The 18,147-nt window shown below is 45.7% G+C and overlaps 1 protein-coding gene across 1 annotated transcript; it reads left to right on the top strand.

The window, feature by feature from the left end:
• Nucleotides 1-4,767: 4,767 nt before the first annotated feature.
• LOC119979758 (interferon-induced protein with tetratricopeptide repeats 5-like) lies at nucleotides 4,768-17,855 on the top strand. The gene is made up of 2 exons (XM_038822376.1): nucleotides 4,768-4,832; nucleotides 16,284-17,855. The coding sequence occupies exons 1-2, from the start codon at nucleotides 4,828-4,830 to the stop codon at nucleotides 17,737-17,739; spliced, it is 1,461 nt and encodes a 486-aa protein (XP_038678304.1). The 5' UTR covers nucleotides 4,768-4,827; the 3' UTR covers nucleotides 17,740-17,855.
• The last annotated feature ends 292 nt before the right edge of the window (nucleotides 17,856-18,147 follow it).

Raw genomic sequence — 18,147 nt, 5'->3', positions numbered from 1 at the left:
GGATCATTTTGTCTCATGTCATCTGCCCATCATCAATCCTGCTGCAGCAGAGTACTCTCTAATTCCTCAGGATAAGGAATCAGCATCTCCTGCGATACTGAAACAATCTGTACCCACGCTTAGGAAGACCTGGGTAATATTCAGACATGAGCTGATCAGTGGCAACTAACGATACCCATCATTCCGACTGGAAACTATGGGTACGATGCAATGGATTTGCTTCTAAGTGTGAGAGCGAGCGGATTATTTGGATATTTCTCGATGGCCAACCCAGTAACGCAATCACCGGTATCTAATGTTAATTAGGACATTGAATGATGCCCTACGGACTTTATGACGTAAAGGTCTGTCCCGCCAGCTGATTCACCAGAACTACGCCCAGCAGCTCGCCGGTATAAAGGGGGAGAAGCACTGAGACTGATCCTGCAGAGCAAACCTCAGACAGCACGCAGCCATGTCACCACGTAGACCAGCGCCTCAATTCGGTATGCCAACCAGGCCAGGGTCATGAAAATGGTTGAGTCCGGCATGGATACCCTGTTCCGCCGAGGGGGTTGGAAGGTCAGCCATAGGACCGCTAAAGCCACCTGGTAGACAATGGCAGTAGCCGTCAGCACGGGTAGGGTGACCAGGAGGACCAGCACCCAGTGCCACAAGAAGCTCAACGTCCTCCACTGAGCCATATGGGTGATGTTGGCATCTGACCCCTGGCACTAATCCTGCCTGCCATTCCTGCCTCCCCCGGTGACTCTGCGCCTGGCACTAGCGCCCTCCCACGTGCGATACTCGCTTGGCACCACCCCCTCAGCACAACGCTGTGCTCTTTGCCCCAGCACGCCCTGGCGCCCACCAACACACCTACCAAGATTCGGCAGTGCTGACCATGCTTGTTCCCCCGTCAACCGCGAAACTTGCAACGTTCGTCTCACGATGCTCCCCCTCCATGTCCCGCAGGAGAAGTTGTCACAATCGGCGGGAGAGGGCCCAGACCTCTGGGGCCTGACTCCTGATGAGAATTGAGCCCTTGAGGTTGAGTCGGTGACCGAGGACAAATCAGTCACCGATGTCGAGCTTGGTCTGTACCACAAAGGTGAGAGTCCACCGGCCCCACCCAGATAACCTGTCACATATGAATTGTTCACGCCAGCATGATGGTCCTTCCCTTTCACTGACCACATGTCCTATCTCCCGCAGGATCTCCAGCTGACGGTACCGGCCAATTCAGGATGCTCCCCCCCCCCCCCTCCCCGCCATCTCCCCCCTCGCCAAGCCTCCCCAGAGAACACCTCATAGATTTCATAGAATTTACAGTGCAGAAGGAGGCCATTTGGCCCATCGAGTCTGCACCGGCTTTTTGAAAGAACACCCTACCCAAGCCCACACCTCCACCCTATCCCCATAATCCAGTAAATCCACCCAACACTAAGTGCAATTTTGGACACTAAGGGCAATTTAGCATGGCCCTCAGACTCCACACCTCAACTGGAGCTTTCTTAGGCAATCGCCCAGGGTGTTAACCATTACATAAAAAGAAAAACCTGAATCCATACAAACTTATTTCATAATCTCAGGACCTGCCAAAGTAGTTTACAACCAAAGAAGTATTTCTGAAATGAGTCACTGTTGCTAAGCAGGAAATGCAGAATCAAACTTCCACACAGAAAGCTCCCACAAATAGCATGTGAAAATGAACTGGCAAACTGCTTCAATGGTGTTGGTTTGAGGGATGAATGTTGGCCAGGACACTGGGGAGAAGTCACAGCTTCTTCATTGTAATGTTCCACAGGATCCTTTTGTGGTCATCTAAAATGGCCGCCTGCAAAGGATAATCGGAATTATGGACAGGTTGGGTCACAGATTGTGCACAGCCCCTGTGTATTGTGCAAAGGAAAACCAGAACCAACTGAAACTCATACCTGCAAAAGGGCAATCCCTGATTTCCCAAGGACAATGGCACACAGATCGAAACATAGCAACAGTAGCAGACTCGGGGGCTCCTATTTTCCCTATATGGAAGTGCATACGTGCCTTGGTCAATAGCAGCTAGGACCTGCCCAAACCATCGAGGTACCCGTCCCTACTTGATCAGAATCGATTAGGGTAATCAAAACTCTATCGATCCATTGGATCCCGAGTTGGGACCCGCCCAAAAGAGTGCAAAAGATCGGGGGATAAGAAGAACTGCGCAATCAGTATTTGGTCTCTTTTGGGACCAGACTCTGCTCCGACCACCTGCAGCATATCAACCAGACAAGTTCAAGGACCCGCGATCGCTACCTGAAGGACAAGCCGCAGCCGAGACGAACCTGAAGACTTTCAGCCGACACACGTGAGGATCCAGATAAAGGCCTTATCTAACCTGCACAGAGTTGGTCACTTGGAAGTTATGTAAAGGTAATTCTAGTTATGAGGTGTAGTTTAATAAGTAGCCGTGTGTAGATTATTACGCATAGAACCAAGCATGCGTTTAATCATAAATTATAGTTAAACTAACAAAAGAGCAACACATTCCATTCACCTGAAAGGACAAGTGGAACCTTTCTTAAACATCTCAGCAAAAACTCAGTAACTCCCTCAGTACAGCACAGCAGTGCCAGCCTGGATTATGTACCCAGGTCTGGTGAATGGCAATGGTGACTAAAAACAGCTGAGAAATGGGAAGAATGGGAATAAGAAGGTGATGGGATTCAGAAGGGGGGGGGGGGGTTGTTAAAGGGGGTGGAGTTTGGGATGGGGGCAATTACCAACTCATATTACAGGGTTTTTCAATGCGCGCTTATTTTTGCTAATCATCTCTTTCCTGGATCGTGATGCAATGTTTTCTGGAAATTGATAGACAAGAATGATAAAAAATCCTCTGTTCAATCTGCAAGTGACTGCCTCAAATAATTAGATTATCTGTCATGACAGAAACTTCCCTTGCAGAGGCTTTTTTAATCAGCTTAACCTTGTCCACGTAGCTCATTGGGTCTGATATGGTGACGATCCCCGTATGAACCAGGTTTTGCACAATAAGAATGCAGACTACTTGAGCATGTGAGGAGTTGTGAATGGTGCTGAACATGGTGCAGTCATTGGAGAACTATCCACTTCTGACCGCATGATGGTGGACAGGTCATTGATGAAGCAGCTGAAGATGAATTGGCCAAGGACACTACCCTGAGGAACTCCTGCAGTGATGCACTGGGACTGAGATGAGTGGTGTCCAACAACCACAACTATCTTCCTTTGTGCTAGTTGTTGTGTATTCATGGTATTTCTCGTGCTTCATGACTAGCAGCCTTGCAGTGGAAGAGGTGTATTGTAAGAGATCGATCATGTAACATTATCGGCATAATCGTCCATTTGTAACATCACAGCCTGTAGCGTTAACATCTCAAAATAAAGCTCTTTGTTTAAACCTCTGAGACCAGTAGACTTAATTTTAAAACCACCACATAAAAATAGACAAAGAGGTAAGGAAACAGCTTTTGTAGGCACCCAGAAAGAAAGATAAATAATTGAGATCATTGCTGCACGAAAGCCAGTGAAAGGGGAACCAAACAATGGTTGCAGCCACTGGAGGAACCAAACAATCACCGGCGAATCCAAAGAAAGCAACTTTGGAAAGAAGCTCGCCACGTGGTCGACCCAAAATGATCCATAACAGGACCAGGAACACTGGGATTACCAAGTATCCTGCAACAACAAACTTAGAGCTGGGGGTGTTGTAAAGCATGAAAGGCAAACAGGCTGAGCACAGGTTTGCCTTGGTTTGGGAAACAAGGAAGCAAGGTGGTGTTAAAAATCCGTGGCCCATTGTGCACACAAGTGCTACCGTGGTGAAAAATGTTGAGAGTTTTTGGCACCCTGGGACTGTTTGGTGAGAATACAGAGCGATGGAGCTCATATACAGAGAGATTGAACTATTTTGTTCAAGTAAACAAGGTTGCACAGATGTAAAGGTCTGAATATTCCTCAGCATTAAGTGGTGAAATCATTTAACCTCCCGAGGATTCTTATTTAGCCGGAAAAGCCAGGCATGAAAACCAAAGATGAAATCATGGAAATATTTCAGAGCCACTATTCACCAAAACATTTAGTCATCTACTCAGCTGCCTTCCCTGTGAGGATGCAGCAACACTCCCTGTTACATACCGGAACTTGCCACAATATCTCTAGAAACAATCCACTTTACACCCAGAGATTCTGCAATCAAAATTATTCCAAAAGATCCTCACTATGAATTGACCTTTGTCTGACCCTTTGAAGGCCACGAGCGCTGGACGACATTTACAGGTGAATACCTGACTAGTGAGAGATTGAATGACCCTGTGTGGTTCAAGTGTACAAATAAAGCATCAAATCAGCCATGGGGCTGAGTGTCGGCATGACAACATGAGGTCAGAGACTGCCGGCAGAGCAGAAGGTCCAGGGAGGGCACCTGTCCACCTTTGGGATGTCGGGCAGGATATGCTGGAGGTGGCTGGACAAGCAGCATCCTCCATTTTGAAGATCGCTGAATTCCAAAGCACCATGACTACCAGTCTTCTGGAATTTCTTGCTCTGCATGTCCTGAACTAAACAATACATAAATAAACGTCAATTGGCGAAGGAATTTCATTCTGGTGACGTTGAGGTACTGTATCTGATGATTTTACCTTTTGGTTTCAATTCCGTGCTTGAAATACAATTCCATCAAAACCACAATGGGATGAAGGGTGTGTTTGGTGGATGTATAAATGTGTGTGTGTTGGAAGAATTGAACACATCATCTTCTGTTCTTGCAGCTGATCGGGTAATAGAAGTCAAAGTGAGCGAGCAGCCTGTCTATTCGCTCAGATCATCATGAGGTAAGGAATGTTTTTCATGTGGTAATAGTGTGTACAGTACAGACAGCAGTAGCTCAATGGTATAACTGCTGTCTCTGAGCCACGGTGTTGTGGGTTCATGTCACTCCAGAGACTTGAACACAAACTCCAGGCCTATCCTCAATGCAGTTTCAAGCGGGTGCTAGATTGTCTGAGATAAGACATACGTTGGAGACATCTTTTCATTTGGACTTAAGACATCCAATGGTACTGCATCAATAGAGCTATAGAGTTTTACAACAAGGAAAAGAGGTCCTTTAGTCCATCATGTCTGTGTCGAGTTTCAAACACCTATCTATTCTAATCCCATTTTCCAGCACTTTGTCCATAGCCTTGTATGCAATGGCATTGCTCGAAAACATATGGTGGACAATGGATCCATATTTATCTCAGAATCACTCATACAGGTGATCTAATCATTATCACATTGTGTTTTTGGGACCTTGTTCTGCAGAAACTAGCTGCCACATTTCCTATATCACAATAGTGACTTCAATTTAAAAATGATTCATTGACAGGACAGTGCATTGGGATATACTGAGGATTGTGTAAGGCTCTATAAAAATGCAATTCTTTCACTGACAATGTATCCTTTCTATGATGCATTCGGGTCCAGGGTAGGAAATGGGAGTCAGCTCACACAGTCATCACTGGGTGAAATTTTGTTTTGGATTTAACTCTGCTGGAACTCCCAAAATGAAAATAAGGGAAAATGAGGAAGCCGAGAATCTCATCCTCAGTCCTCAAAGCATGACTGCATATAAGCCCCCCCCCCCCCCCCCACCCCCCCAGCCCGCCCATCACACTCCTCCACCCGCACCCCAGGACCCCAAACAGCTCATTTTAAAGGTTGGTGCAGTGAGGGGGGGTTGTGGTTCACTGGGAAACAGACCAAATTCCCTTCCTCCCAACTGGTACATCACCAGCCAACCCGGGTCGGGGAGTACCAGCTGGTGAAGCAGCAGAATGTCCTTTGGACAGGAATTGCCTCACACTGGGAACCTTCCCCTCTCATCTGTTCCCAGTCGCTATGTTTATACAAACACTGGCTCATTCAATGGTGGGCAATAAAATGTTAATGTTTGGAGTTCTTCTGTTCCTGCTAATTGTGACTCTGCCTCTTCTTCCTGTTTCCCTGTAATGCCACATCTCCCTGATCGGCAGTGCTGATGCCCAGAAATGTACAGGGTCCCTTCAGAGTGGGGGCAGAATGTGAAGTGAAGTCCCACATCTCCCAGCTCAGAGATCAAACTCAACCTGAAGGATGATAAAATGTTTGAAATGAAATGAAATTAAATGAAAATCGCTTATTGTCACGAGTAGGCTTCAAATGAAGTTACTGTGAAAAGCCCCTAGTCACCACATTCCGGCGCCTGTTTGGAGAGGCTGTTACGGGAACAAATATATCAGTGAATAAATGTCTTGGGATATCTTCCAATCTCCGAATGTCCTGGTCCAATACTCCTGACACTGTTCAGTTGATCAGGGCAGCATGGTAGCATAGTGGTTAGCACGGTTGCTTCACAGCGCCAGGGTCCCAGGTTCGATTCCCGGCTTGGGTCACTGCAGGTGTGGAGTCTGCACGTGTCTGCGTGGGCTTCCTCCGGGTGCTCCGGTTTCCTCCTACAGTCCAAAGATGTGCAGGTTAGGTGGATTGGCTCTGCTAAATTGCTCTTAGTGTCCAAAAAAAAGGTTTTGTGGGGTTGCTGAGTTACGGGGATAGGGTAGAGATGTGGGGCTTAAGTTGGGTGGTCTTTCCAACGGCCAGTGCAGGCTCGATGGGCTGATTGGCCTCCTTCTGCACTGTAAATCCTCTGTCCTTATGATGCTCTATCTTTCCAGAGTTGAAATGCAAACAGACACTATATTACCCAATTGGATGATTCTTAATTATTAATCAAACAGCTCATTCCCTACATTTACAACACTTTTATTGATAGAATGATGTTCAATTCTTGCAGACTGTAAGACAATTCTGGGAAATTATCATTGCTAATTTGAAGGCATTTACTTTTTGTTTCCTCCACTATGAAGACCTATACAAAGCGATTGTTTGACCATTTCCGGCATTTCCTTAATCCACATTTTAATTGCTCCTGGCTCTGCCTCTTGAGCAAATTAAACACTCCAAGTTCCTAGTTTACCATTCCTCACTTAGTGCCTTCTTTTCCCTTGGCACAGAGTTCCCAATCTCACCAAGCCCTTCTGTCACTCTATGAATCCACTCAGCTCTGAGTTAACAAACGCTTGTGTAAAAACTGGCGCATGTCAGAAGAAAGAGACACAAAGCAGATCTGTTTTTATTATATTGAGACAAAAAACGCAGAGAAAAAGAAAAAGCAGTGGGGTTGCATTGCTGGTTAAAGAGGAAATTAACGCAAACATGAGGAAGGATATTTGCTACAACTATGTGAAATCTGTATGGGGAGAGCTGAAAAACACCAAGGGGCAAAAACTGTTCGTAGAGTTTGTATATGGAACACAGACTGTAGTGGTGATGTTGGGAATTCGATAATCTTTATTATTGTCACAAGTAGGCTTACATTAACACTGCAATTAAGTAACTGTGAAAATCCCATGGGCGCCAGACTCCGGCGTCTGTTCGGGTACACTGTGGGAGAATTCAGAATGTCCAATTCACCTAACAGCACGGGCACGAGTCTCCCAAGTCACGAAAACTCGGGAAGCTGGCGTCAAAAACGGGCCGTTTGACGCCAGCCTCCGCCCCCCGACCGGGAACCGATTCAGCTCCCTGGTCGGGGCTAGTATCGCGCGGCCATGAACTCCGGCATCGCAGGCTTAACGAATTTCGTTAAGCCCGCTAGCCAGAGTTAGCGATGGCTGACGCGTCAGATGACGTCAGCCGCGCATGCCCGGATTGGACGACTCCAACCCGCGTATTCGCGGATGACGTCAGACCAGGTGTGTTTTACGTTCATAAAAATGGCCGTTAACGCCTTGGAAATCGGCCCATCGGCCAGGGGTGAATAGCTGCTCGCTGTAAAAAAACGGCGGGCAGCGATTCGTGTCGGGAGGCGGGCGTGGGGGGAGAATAGCGTGGAGGGCGTCGGACCAGCGTGTCTGTAAAAATTTACGCCGCCGGCTATTCTCCGAATTTTCGTGAGCGCGGAGAATTGCGCCCCACATCTTTCGGGACCTGAGGGAGGAAAATCTAGCACCTGGAGGAAATCCATGCAGGCACGGAGAGAACATGTAAACTCCACACTGACAGTGAACCAAGGCAGGAATCGAACCTGGGACCCTGGCGCTGTGAAGCAGTGGTGCTAACCATTGTGCTACCATGCCACCCATGAAATGCAAGCGATAAAGGAACATCTGTAATTATGGATGATTTTAATCTGCATATAGATTGGGCAAATCAAAAGACCACAATGCTGGAGTGTGTACGGGATGGTTTTCTGGACCAACACACTGAGGAACCTATTGGAGGACGGGGCATTCTAGACTGATGTGGAGATGCCGGCTCTGGACTGGGGTGGGCACAGTAAGAAATTTCACAACACCAGGTAAAAGTCCAACAGGTTTATTTGAAATCACAAGCTTTTGGAGCGCTGCACCTTCATCAGGTGAATTGAGGCAGATTCACAATCGCAGCATATAAAGGAGAGACACAATTGTAAGATAATTACAGATTGGAATGTGAAGAATGATTGGAATGTGAGTCTTGTCAGGGAAAGAAATCTTTACAGGAACAGACAGTGTGAGTGGAGTGAGTGATAATCACTAATAATTCTAGACTGGGTATCATGTAATCCTAGACTGGGTATTGCATCATGAGAAAGGAATAATTGGCAATCTAGTGTGAGACCCATTGCGGATGAACAACCTGAACATGATAACATTTTTCATCAAAATGGAAAGTGATGTGTTTGATTCTGAGACTAGGGTCCTGAATCTTAATAAAGAAAACTATGATGATATGAGGCTCGAGTTGGCTATGATAGATTGGGAATCATTCCTCAATGGAAGGATGGTAAATTGGCATTAGCAAACATTCGAGGGGGGGGCATGGGTGAACTGCAACAATTCCTGTCTGGTGCAAAAGTAAAATGGAAAGATGGCCAAACAATGGCTTACAAGGGAATTAGAGATCGTATTAGATCCAAGGAAGAAGCATACAAATTGGCCAAGAAAAACAACAGGCTGAGAATTGGGAGCAATTTTGAATTCAGCAATGGAGGACCAAGAGATTGATTGAAAAAGGGGAAATAGAATACGTGAATAAGCTTGCGGGGAACATAAAAACTGATTGCAAACTTTTCTGGGGGTATATGATTGGATTTGTTTATTGTCACGTGTACCATGGTACAGTGAAAAGTATACTTCTGCGAGCAGCTCAACGGGATCATTAAATATGAAGAGAAAAAGATAAATGTAGGTCCCTTCCAGTCAGAAAGAGGGGAATTTATAATGAGGAACAAAGAAATGTCTGACTAATATTTTTTTAAATTCAGAGTACCCAATTATTTTTTTCCAATTAAGGGGCAATTTAGCGTGGCCAATCCACCTACCCTGCACATATTTTGGGTTGTGGGGGCGAAACCCATGCAATCACAGGGAGAATGTGCAAACTCCACATGGACAGTGACCAAGAGTTGGGATTGAACCTGTGCGCCCGTGCTGCCCTGCTGACTATTAAATATATACTATGGTTCTATCTTCACAAATGATATACAAGAAATGTTGGGGAACACAAGGTGGGATTTTCCGCTTGCCGATGCCGAAATCGCGAAACGCGATTGAGCGGAGAATTAGCCTCCGACGCCAAAATCGGGATAGGCTTCAGTTTGACGCCAAATCGGAATGCTCCAGCACCCTGGAAATGGTGTAAATGGGTTGCTCACTGGGCGGCGTTAAAGTACAGTAGGCTAATCATTAGCGGGCCTGACACCGTATTCTCCAGGGCCTCCGAGATTCACCACCTCCGATGGTCCGCGTTCCGCTTGTTCACTTGTGGTTTCAAAAATCGTGAACCTGCGCCGTGGCTGCTGAGCGAGAGAGAGAGGAGGTAGGAAATGGAGTGGAGTAACTGCGGGCTGCTGGCCCAGACACTCACCGTGCTGGCTGGGTTGGGGGCACACTGCCAGGGCCGGGGGAGGGGGAACAAGTCGATCAGCCGGGATGCACCCACACAGGACTGATGTGGTGCCCAGGCACCGACCGCCATTACGGTGGCCACCTTGCTGCACACCCACTGATCACCCACCTTGGCCCCTGGTTCTACACAGTGACAGCGGCCGTATGGGTACGCTCACCCCTGCACCCTAGCTCCCGCCACAAAGCTTCCATCCTCGACCCCAGACATCCCACTCAACTGGCCACCACCCACCAGGGTCCACCCAGGGCCACACCCACGGCAGCCCCCAGTGAGGGCAGTGGTGCCAGCCAACAGTATCCCTGGCAGCAGCGACACGTGCTAGGACCAGGATACCGACGGGGCAGGAGGATGGGGGAAGGACATGCGTGGACAGAGCCTGTACTGCCAACCGGGGCCACCATGGCGACCATCAAACCTGGTTGGGCCCGGGAGTATGCACCATGCTAACAGGTTGGCCGTTCACCCCTTGCAGACAATGGCGTTTGCCGTTCAACCGGAAATGGCAAATCCCATTGGCATGTTGCCAGAATGGAGTATCTCGCTGGGAGCGATGGCTCGCCACCGAGAAGCACTCGGCTGGGGAGGCAGAGAATTCACTCCATAGTCTCCCAAATGGAGAATCTTGTGCTCTGTGTTTTCAAGAGGCAGTTCGATATAGCACTTAGAGCGAAGGGGATCAAAGGATAAAGGTGGAGAAGGAAGAATCAGGGAAATAATTATAATCTTCATTGTCACAAGTCGGCTTACATTAACACTGCAATGAAGTTACAGTGAAAAACCCCTTGTCGCCACATTCCGGCGCCTGTTCGGGAACACAGAGGAAGAATTCAGAATGTCCAATTTACCTAATAGCACGTCTTTGGGGACTTGTGGGAGAAAACCGGAGCACCCAGAGGACACCCATGCAGACACAGGGAGAACCTGCAGACCCCGTACAGACAATGACCAAGCTAGGACCGAACTTGGGACCCTGCACTGTGAAGACATAGTGCTGACCACGATGGTACCATGCTGCCCACAATTGAGTTGCTATTGAGTTGGATGATCACCATGATCATAATTAATGGTAGACCAGGCTCGAAGGGCTGAATAGCCTCCTCCTGTGCCTATTTTCTATGTTTCTATGGGGAGTGCTGAATCATTCAGTTTAAGTTGCTGCTGTGCCTCAGGCCTAGAGGAGGTCCCAATGCACACACTTGCACAATAATCAGATGGAAAATTTAAACCTCCGATGGCCGGTTATCCCCTGCCTACGGTCTGCTCTGGTTGATTCTCGATGACAGTGGGTTCAGATGGCTAGAACCACACAGCTTTTCAGCTGTTTGCCCCACCCTGGTTTTCACACACATTCTCTTAGAGCTTTTCCCAGGAGATGTAGAACATGCTCAGGAGCACAGCTCCCAGTGGATCAGCTGGAGTGTCAAAGCCTCAAATACCCAGGGGAACCCCAACAATGCTCACCCCCTACCCACCACAAAATACTCACCCTACCACCCAGAAATATTCAGCCGAATCCCCAAACAATATTCACCCTAACCCAAAATATTTACCATAACCCCCCAAAAAGATTCACCCGAACCCCCAAACAATATTCACCCTAATCCCCCCAAAATAAATCTTCACCCTACCACCCAAACATATTCACCCTAATCCCCCCCAACCAACCACCCAAACATATTCACCCTAATCCCCCAATAATATTGACCATTCCCCCAAAATGCTCACCCTACCCCAAAAGAAATATTCACCAACCCCCCAGAAAATGTTCATCCTAAGCCCCCAGAAATATTCACACTTATAATCCAGATATATTCATCCTAACCCCAAAAAATATTCACTGTCCCCCCGAAAATATTCACCCTAACCACCAAAAATATTCACTCTCCCCTCCAAAAAATATTCACCATTCCCACAAAATGTTTAACCGACTGCCCAAAAGCTATTCACGCTGACCCCCAAAATTATTCACCCTAACCCCCCAGACAATACTCACCTCCCACCTCCAAACTGGTTTAGCACAATTGGTTAAACAATTGGCTTGTAATGCAGAACAAGGCCAGCAGCATGGGATCAATTCCCGTACCAGCCTCCCTGAACAGGTGCTGGAATGTGGCGACTACAGGCATTTTGCAGTAACTTCATTGACGCCTACTTGTGACAATAAGTGATTATTATTATGAAAATTTATTCACCCTTCCGACCTTTCCTGTTCTGGCCTACATGTGTGCAGCAATGAGGTTGACCTTAAATGTCCCCAGCCTGCAACACCCGCATCCCATGAGAACCCCCCAAAATACTCCCTGCCAATGCTCACCACCCCACCCCAACTCCCTTACAATGCTCACAGCCCCCTCATTCGCTGACAATGCTCAGCCTCACCCCAAATATACTCACCCCCCTCACTACCTGACAATGCTCATTAACCCCCGCACTCACTCCCTGATAATGCTCACCCCCATCCCCGACAATACTTACCCCCATCCCTGACAATACTTACCACCCTCAACCACTGACAATGCTCATCTCCCCTCATTCCCTCACAATACTCATCCCCCTCCCTTCAATTCTTTTTTTTCTTTTTTTAAAATAAATTAATAGTACCCAATATTTTTTTCCAATTAAGGGGCAATTTAGCATGGCCAATCCAACTATCCTGCACATCTTTGGGTTGTGGGGGTGAAACCCACGCAAACACGGGGAGAATGTGTAAATTTCATGTGGACGGTGACTGTCATGTGGGAGTACCTTTAAGAAATAGGTGTCTATAAATAGGTGTGCATGTAAATATCTGCAATGCGAGTACCTTTAAGAAATGGATGCTTATTACTGCAGTGATGTCAGAGAGTGGGTGGAGCTGGGCTGTCTGTCAGCTTTTTACTTTCAATTTAGGCTGTTTGCTGCAGGGTGTGTTTTAGTTTCGTTTTTCAGAGCTGGATAGCTGCAGTCACAGCCAGAAGGGATATTAGTCTCTCTCTCTGTAATCTAAAGAATGTAAATCAATCCTTTGGTGATTTAAAACTAATAACTGCTCTCAGTAGTGACTTTAACCTGATGTGCTTCTGTTAAAAGTTCTTTTTTAAGTCTTATGGATGTTAAAAGGACAGCTTAAGGGTTACTTAGTGTTGTATTCTTTGGTGGTTGTATTTGAATTAATGCTTGCTGCGATGTTCACTGAACGTTTTAAAAAAGATTAACTTGAGTTCATAGAATAAACATTGTTTTGCTTTAAAAAATACTTTTCCATTTCTGCTGTACCACACCTGTAGAGTGGGCAGTGTGCTCCCCATATCACAATCTATTAAAAGCTGTGGGTCAGGTGAACTCCATGATACACTTTGGGGTTCTCTAAACCCTGGTCCATAACAGTGACCCAGAGCCGGGATCGAACCTGGGACCTCAGCGCCGTGAGGCAGCTGTGCCACCATGCTACCATGCTGCCCAGCTCTCCTTTCAATTCTTGACGATGCTCATCCCTCTCATTGTTGGAGGGTCTAGGTGTTGAACATTATCAGGTTGCGAGGCTGTGCAGCTATAGAGGTTGGCATTTCTAGTTACAAACAGCCTCAGACAAGGAATTGAAGTCAGGAATGAAGGAACATGTCTGCAGGTCATGATGAAAAATGGGGCCTTGTCTTCATTGGAATTAAACTCGACACTTGAGCACCCAATTCTATTCATCATCGGATTTTAACAGCAGCCAACACCGGAAAGTGCAAAGATTCAGCCTAAAATGGCGTGTGGGCCGGAACTGCGCCTCTGACTGGAATATCTGGGCTGTTATCAATGTTATTAATTTGTGAATCAGATGCTGTTTTTAAAATACAAAGTGTGTCATCATCCTAAATCCCATGTTCCTTCATGTATATGTCTGATAATGTTTCAGGATTTTAATAATTAAAGAAAAATTGGTATTTATACAAATTATTTCACAATCGTAAAGCAGTTTACAACCAATGAGGTATTTCTGAAGTGTTGTCACTGTTGCTATGTAGGGAGTAATAGAGCCAATTTTCACAAAGAAAGCTCCCACTAATAGCAATGTGAAAATGACTTGATGATCTGTTTTAGTGGTGTTGGTTTGAGGGATGAATGTTGGCCAGGACACTGGGGAGACATCACAGCTCCTTCATTGAGCATTTCCACAGAACCGTTTCCATCCATCTGAAAGGAAAAATTGTACCTTGCTTCAACATCTCAGCAAAAACTCAGCAACTCCCTCAGTACAGCACAGGAAGGTGAGGCAATGATTGGTGTTGTCATCAAAAAGAAAATGCTGGAAAATCTCAGCAGGTCTGGCAGCATCTCTGCAGGGAGAGAAACGAGCTGATGTTTCGAGTCCAGATTACCCTTTGTCAAAGCCTTTGTGTTGTCATGACCACCTAAAACACATTTCCTCAAAGACCTGTGTATGGGGCTCCCTTTTTCCAAATTGCAAAGGAATCAATTGAGCAATGGAGGTCTTGTAGCACAGTGGGTAGCAGCCCTGACGCGGCACCGTGGCACAGTGGTTAGCACTACTGCCTCACAGCACCAGGGACCCGAGTTCAATTCCGGCCTCGGGTGACTGTCTGTGTCGAGTTTGTATGTTCTCCCGGTTTCTGTGCAGGTTCTCCGGTTTCCTCCCACAGTCCAAAGATGTGCATGTTAGGTGGATTGGCCATGCTAAATTGCCTCTTTGTGTCCAAAAGGAGAGGTGGGGTTGCTGAGTAATAGGGATAGGGTGGATGTATAGGCTTAAGTAGATTGTTCTTTCCAAGGGCTGGTACAGACATGATGGGCTGAACGGCCCCCTTCTGTACTGTAAATTCTATGATTCTACGATTCTATGACACTGGGTTCTAGTCCAACCACAATACTTGATGGTCAAGGAAGGTGCGTTCATAATTCTGCAAATCACATTGAATATCAACCTACAAATCCCTCCAACATGCCATTAACATGCAGTATAATGGACTGTCCACTTACCTGCATGACTGCAGCTCCATCAACACTTAAGGAGTTTTCTCCCACTCCAGACAACACAGCCCGATTGATTGTCACTTGTCCATTATATTAAACATTCACTCCTTCCACCACTGACACACTGTGGCAGCAGCTCCTACAGGTTGCACTGAAAAAACTCACCAATGCACATTCAACAGCACCTAGAAGGACAGGGGCAAAGGTCCATGGGAAGACCACCAATTGGAAGGTCCACTCCAAGTTGCTCACCACCCTGACATGGAAATGTATCACCGTTCCTTCACTGTAACTGGGTGAAAATCTCATCTGACTGGAGTGATTTGCATCTCTGTACGTATGTAAAGTGTTAACATATGTAAGCAGCAGCTAGATAACCACTAGATGGCAGCACTAGGTATGGGTATAAAAGATAAACTCAGAGAGAGTTCCTGCCTCTTCGTGTTAGGAGTGACGAGCGATCAGATTTAGAGAGATAGCTTTGTGTGCAGTTAATCATTATTATATATATTTAATCTAACCTATAGTATTAGTTATTGAAGAGTGAACAAACTCATGGTTAAATCATTATCATTACTCAACAAACAGTATTTGCTTTATTTGAAGACTTTGAGTATTACTGAACATTATGCATGTGACCATTCTGGCAGAAACCAAATGAGTAACAATGTATTACACAATGTAATATAACACTGACTTCAACAACTAGATTTTGGAGCTTATCTGATAACAAACCTAATAATCAATTCCTGGACAAATGATTTTCTGCTGATTCTCTGGTCTCTGAAACGATGGGCTGGATTCTCCGCCGGAGGGATGCTCCGTTTTGCCGGCAGCCCGGGGGTTTCCTGACGGCGTGAGGCTGACCCACAATGGGAAACCCCATTGACCAGCCGGCAAAACGGAGCATCCCGACGGAGTCCTGAACCAGAAATCTGGCGTGGCAGCACGGAGAAACACACCCGATTAGTTTCAGTTGATCTCAAAGCCACTGTTCAGAAACTTTAACCTCAGTAGCTAGTTCATTCAGCAAATCACCAGAGCCTCTGGGAATCAGTCAGCCCGACTTTAACTCTGTGTAGGTGAGTGGGTTTTGAGCATATACACAGGATACATTACATAAAAAATAATAACAATGATTCACTTGTAATTTCAATGTTTAGAATCACCAGCAGAGTCCTGGAATATAAATCGATTGATATGGTGCTGTACCATTGCTAAATATCCATACTGCGTTATCTAGTGTGAACCACAAAGGCCTGGGTTCGAATTCATTACAAGAGTCAAATGTGAAACATGGACATGTTTGAGCTTCAGACAAGGTGGATTTGTAAAATACTTGTTTTCTCTTGCAGTAACACACAGAAGGATTTGTTGAAAGTGAAGCTCGATCAGCTTCAATGTCACTTCACGTGGGCTCCACAGAGAGAAAACATTGACCTGGTCGATATAAAGCAAAGATTACAAGATTCAATAGATCTTGGTGTGAATTATCAGGCGAGGTCTTACAACCAGCTCGCTTTTGTAAACTGTCTGCAAAGAAACTGTGAGGAGGCGATTCAAAACTTAGAGGAAGCTGAAAGAATTCTGAGGGAGAATCATGAAGATGAATTTGATACAAGAATCATCATCACCTATGGAAATTATGCCTGGGTATATTATCACATGGAACAACTGACAGAGGCTCAGTCCTACCTCGACAGACTGGAGAGGATCTGTGAACAATTTCCTGATGCCTCTCGGTACACAGCAATGTTACCTGAAGTATACGGGGAGAAGGGCTGGTCGCTACTGAGTTCTGCAGCTCAATATTATGAAGAAGCAAAGGAATGTTTTGAAATGGCTTTGACTGAAGATTCTGCAAACATTGAATGGAACGTTGGATATGCGACTGCTCTGTCTCGTCTCGAGGTGTTTTCTGGTACCGCACAGAATATAAGTCGCAGTGAAGCAGTGAGGCAGTGGAGACGTGTGCTAGAGCTTGATCCTCATGACTCAGTAGCCAAGGTGCAGTTAGCTCTAAAACTACAACAGCGCAATCAAAAGGAGGAAGCGCTCATATTAGTTGAACAAGCGTTGGATCACACCCCTGCTGATCCATATGTGCTTCGTTACGCAGCAAAGTTTTACAGAATCATAAGAGATGTGGAAAAAGCTGTGGAGCTGCTGAACAGAGGATTGGAAGCTACCCAACACTCTACCTTCTTACACCATCAAATAGGTCAGTGTTACAGAACCAAACTGAATCCACTGATCAGAAATCGAGGCAGCAGTGATTTTCAGCTGTGGAATAAGTTGATTAATAAATGCAAGTTTCATTTTCAAAAGGCAATAGAGAATCGACCATTAACATCTATTAAAGTGCACCTGGATTTGGCAGAAATCTGTGCATTAAATAAAGAATATGACGAAGCGAAGAAGATCTACAAACATCTCCTGACATTGCAGGGTATACGTCCAGAGGATAAGCAGGAAATCTGTTTACAGACTGGGTTATTTGAACTAAACTACATGAAATCGGAATCAAATGCCATCACCCATTTTCTGGAAGGAATGAAAGTCAATTATGACTCAAGACAACGGCGACGATGCCGAGAAAAGTTGGAGATGATAGCAGCAAGACAACTTCGCAGGAATCCTGGAGATAGCAAGGCTTTACTTGGGTCAATGCACCAGCTGGATGGTGAAAAATGTGAAGCTATTAAATGCTTTGAAGAGGCCTTGAAGTTCGATCCTGGCAATGAAGAATATCTAAGTGCTATTTTTGAATTACGCCTTTCCACCGAGGCCAACAATGACTTTCCCAACTAAATCTAAATGCATTTCGAAAAGTTTATTGATGTTCCCTGATCTCTAAACAGGTTTAGTTGGCTACATTTTGATTTATATTCTGATCGCACCTTCTTTCAAATGAGTATTTTGTGTGTTGAATTTTCAACCAATAATCTTATTGTAATTATTCTAAATCCATGTGCTTCATTCAGAAATATTAACCAAATTGGTAAACTAACCAAATAGCATTTATTTCCATAGCCTTAGAGTGTTTACTGAGTGTGGAATGGAGCAAAATTAGAAATGATTTGGGTAATTTGCGATAATTGAACCAATTGGTCAGAGTCACAATAATTCTTTGTAAATTATCCAAACTTGCTTAAAACAATAATCAGCTTAACATGGGCCTGCTTGTAAATATAGATGGGGTTTGGGTGAGTGCTGAGG

The sequence above is a fragment of the Scyliorhinus canicula genome, chromosome 16 (assembly GCF_902713615.1).
Source record: "Scyliorhinus canicula chromosome 16, sScyCan1.1, whole genome shotgun sequence".
Classification (NCBI taxonomy): Eukaryota; Metazoa; Chordata; class Chondrichthyes; order Carcharhiniformes; family Scyliorhinidae; genus Scyliorhinus; species Scyliorhinus canicula.
This window is presented reverse-complemented; position numbering and strand designations above follow the sequence as displayed.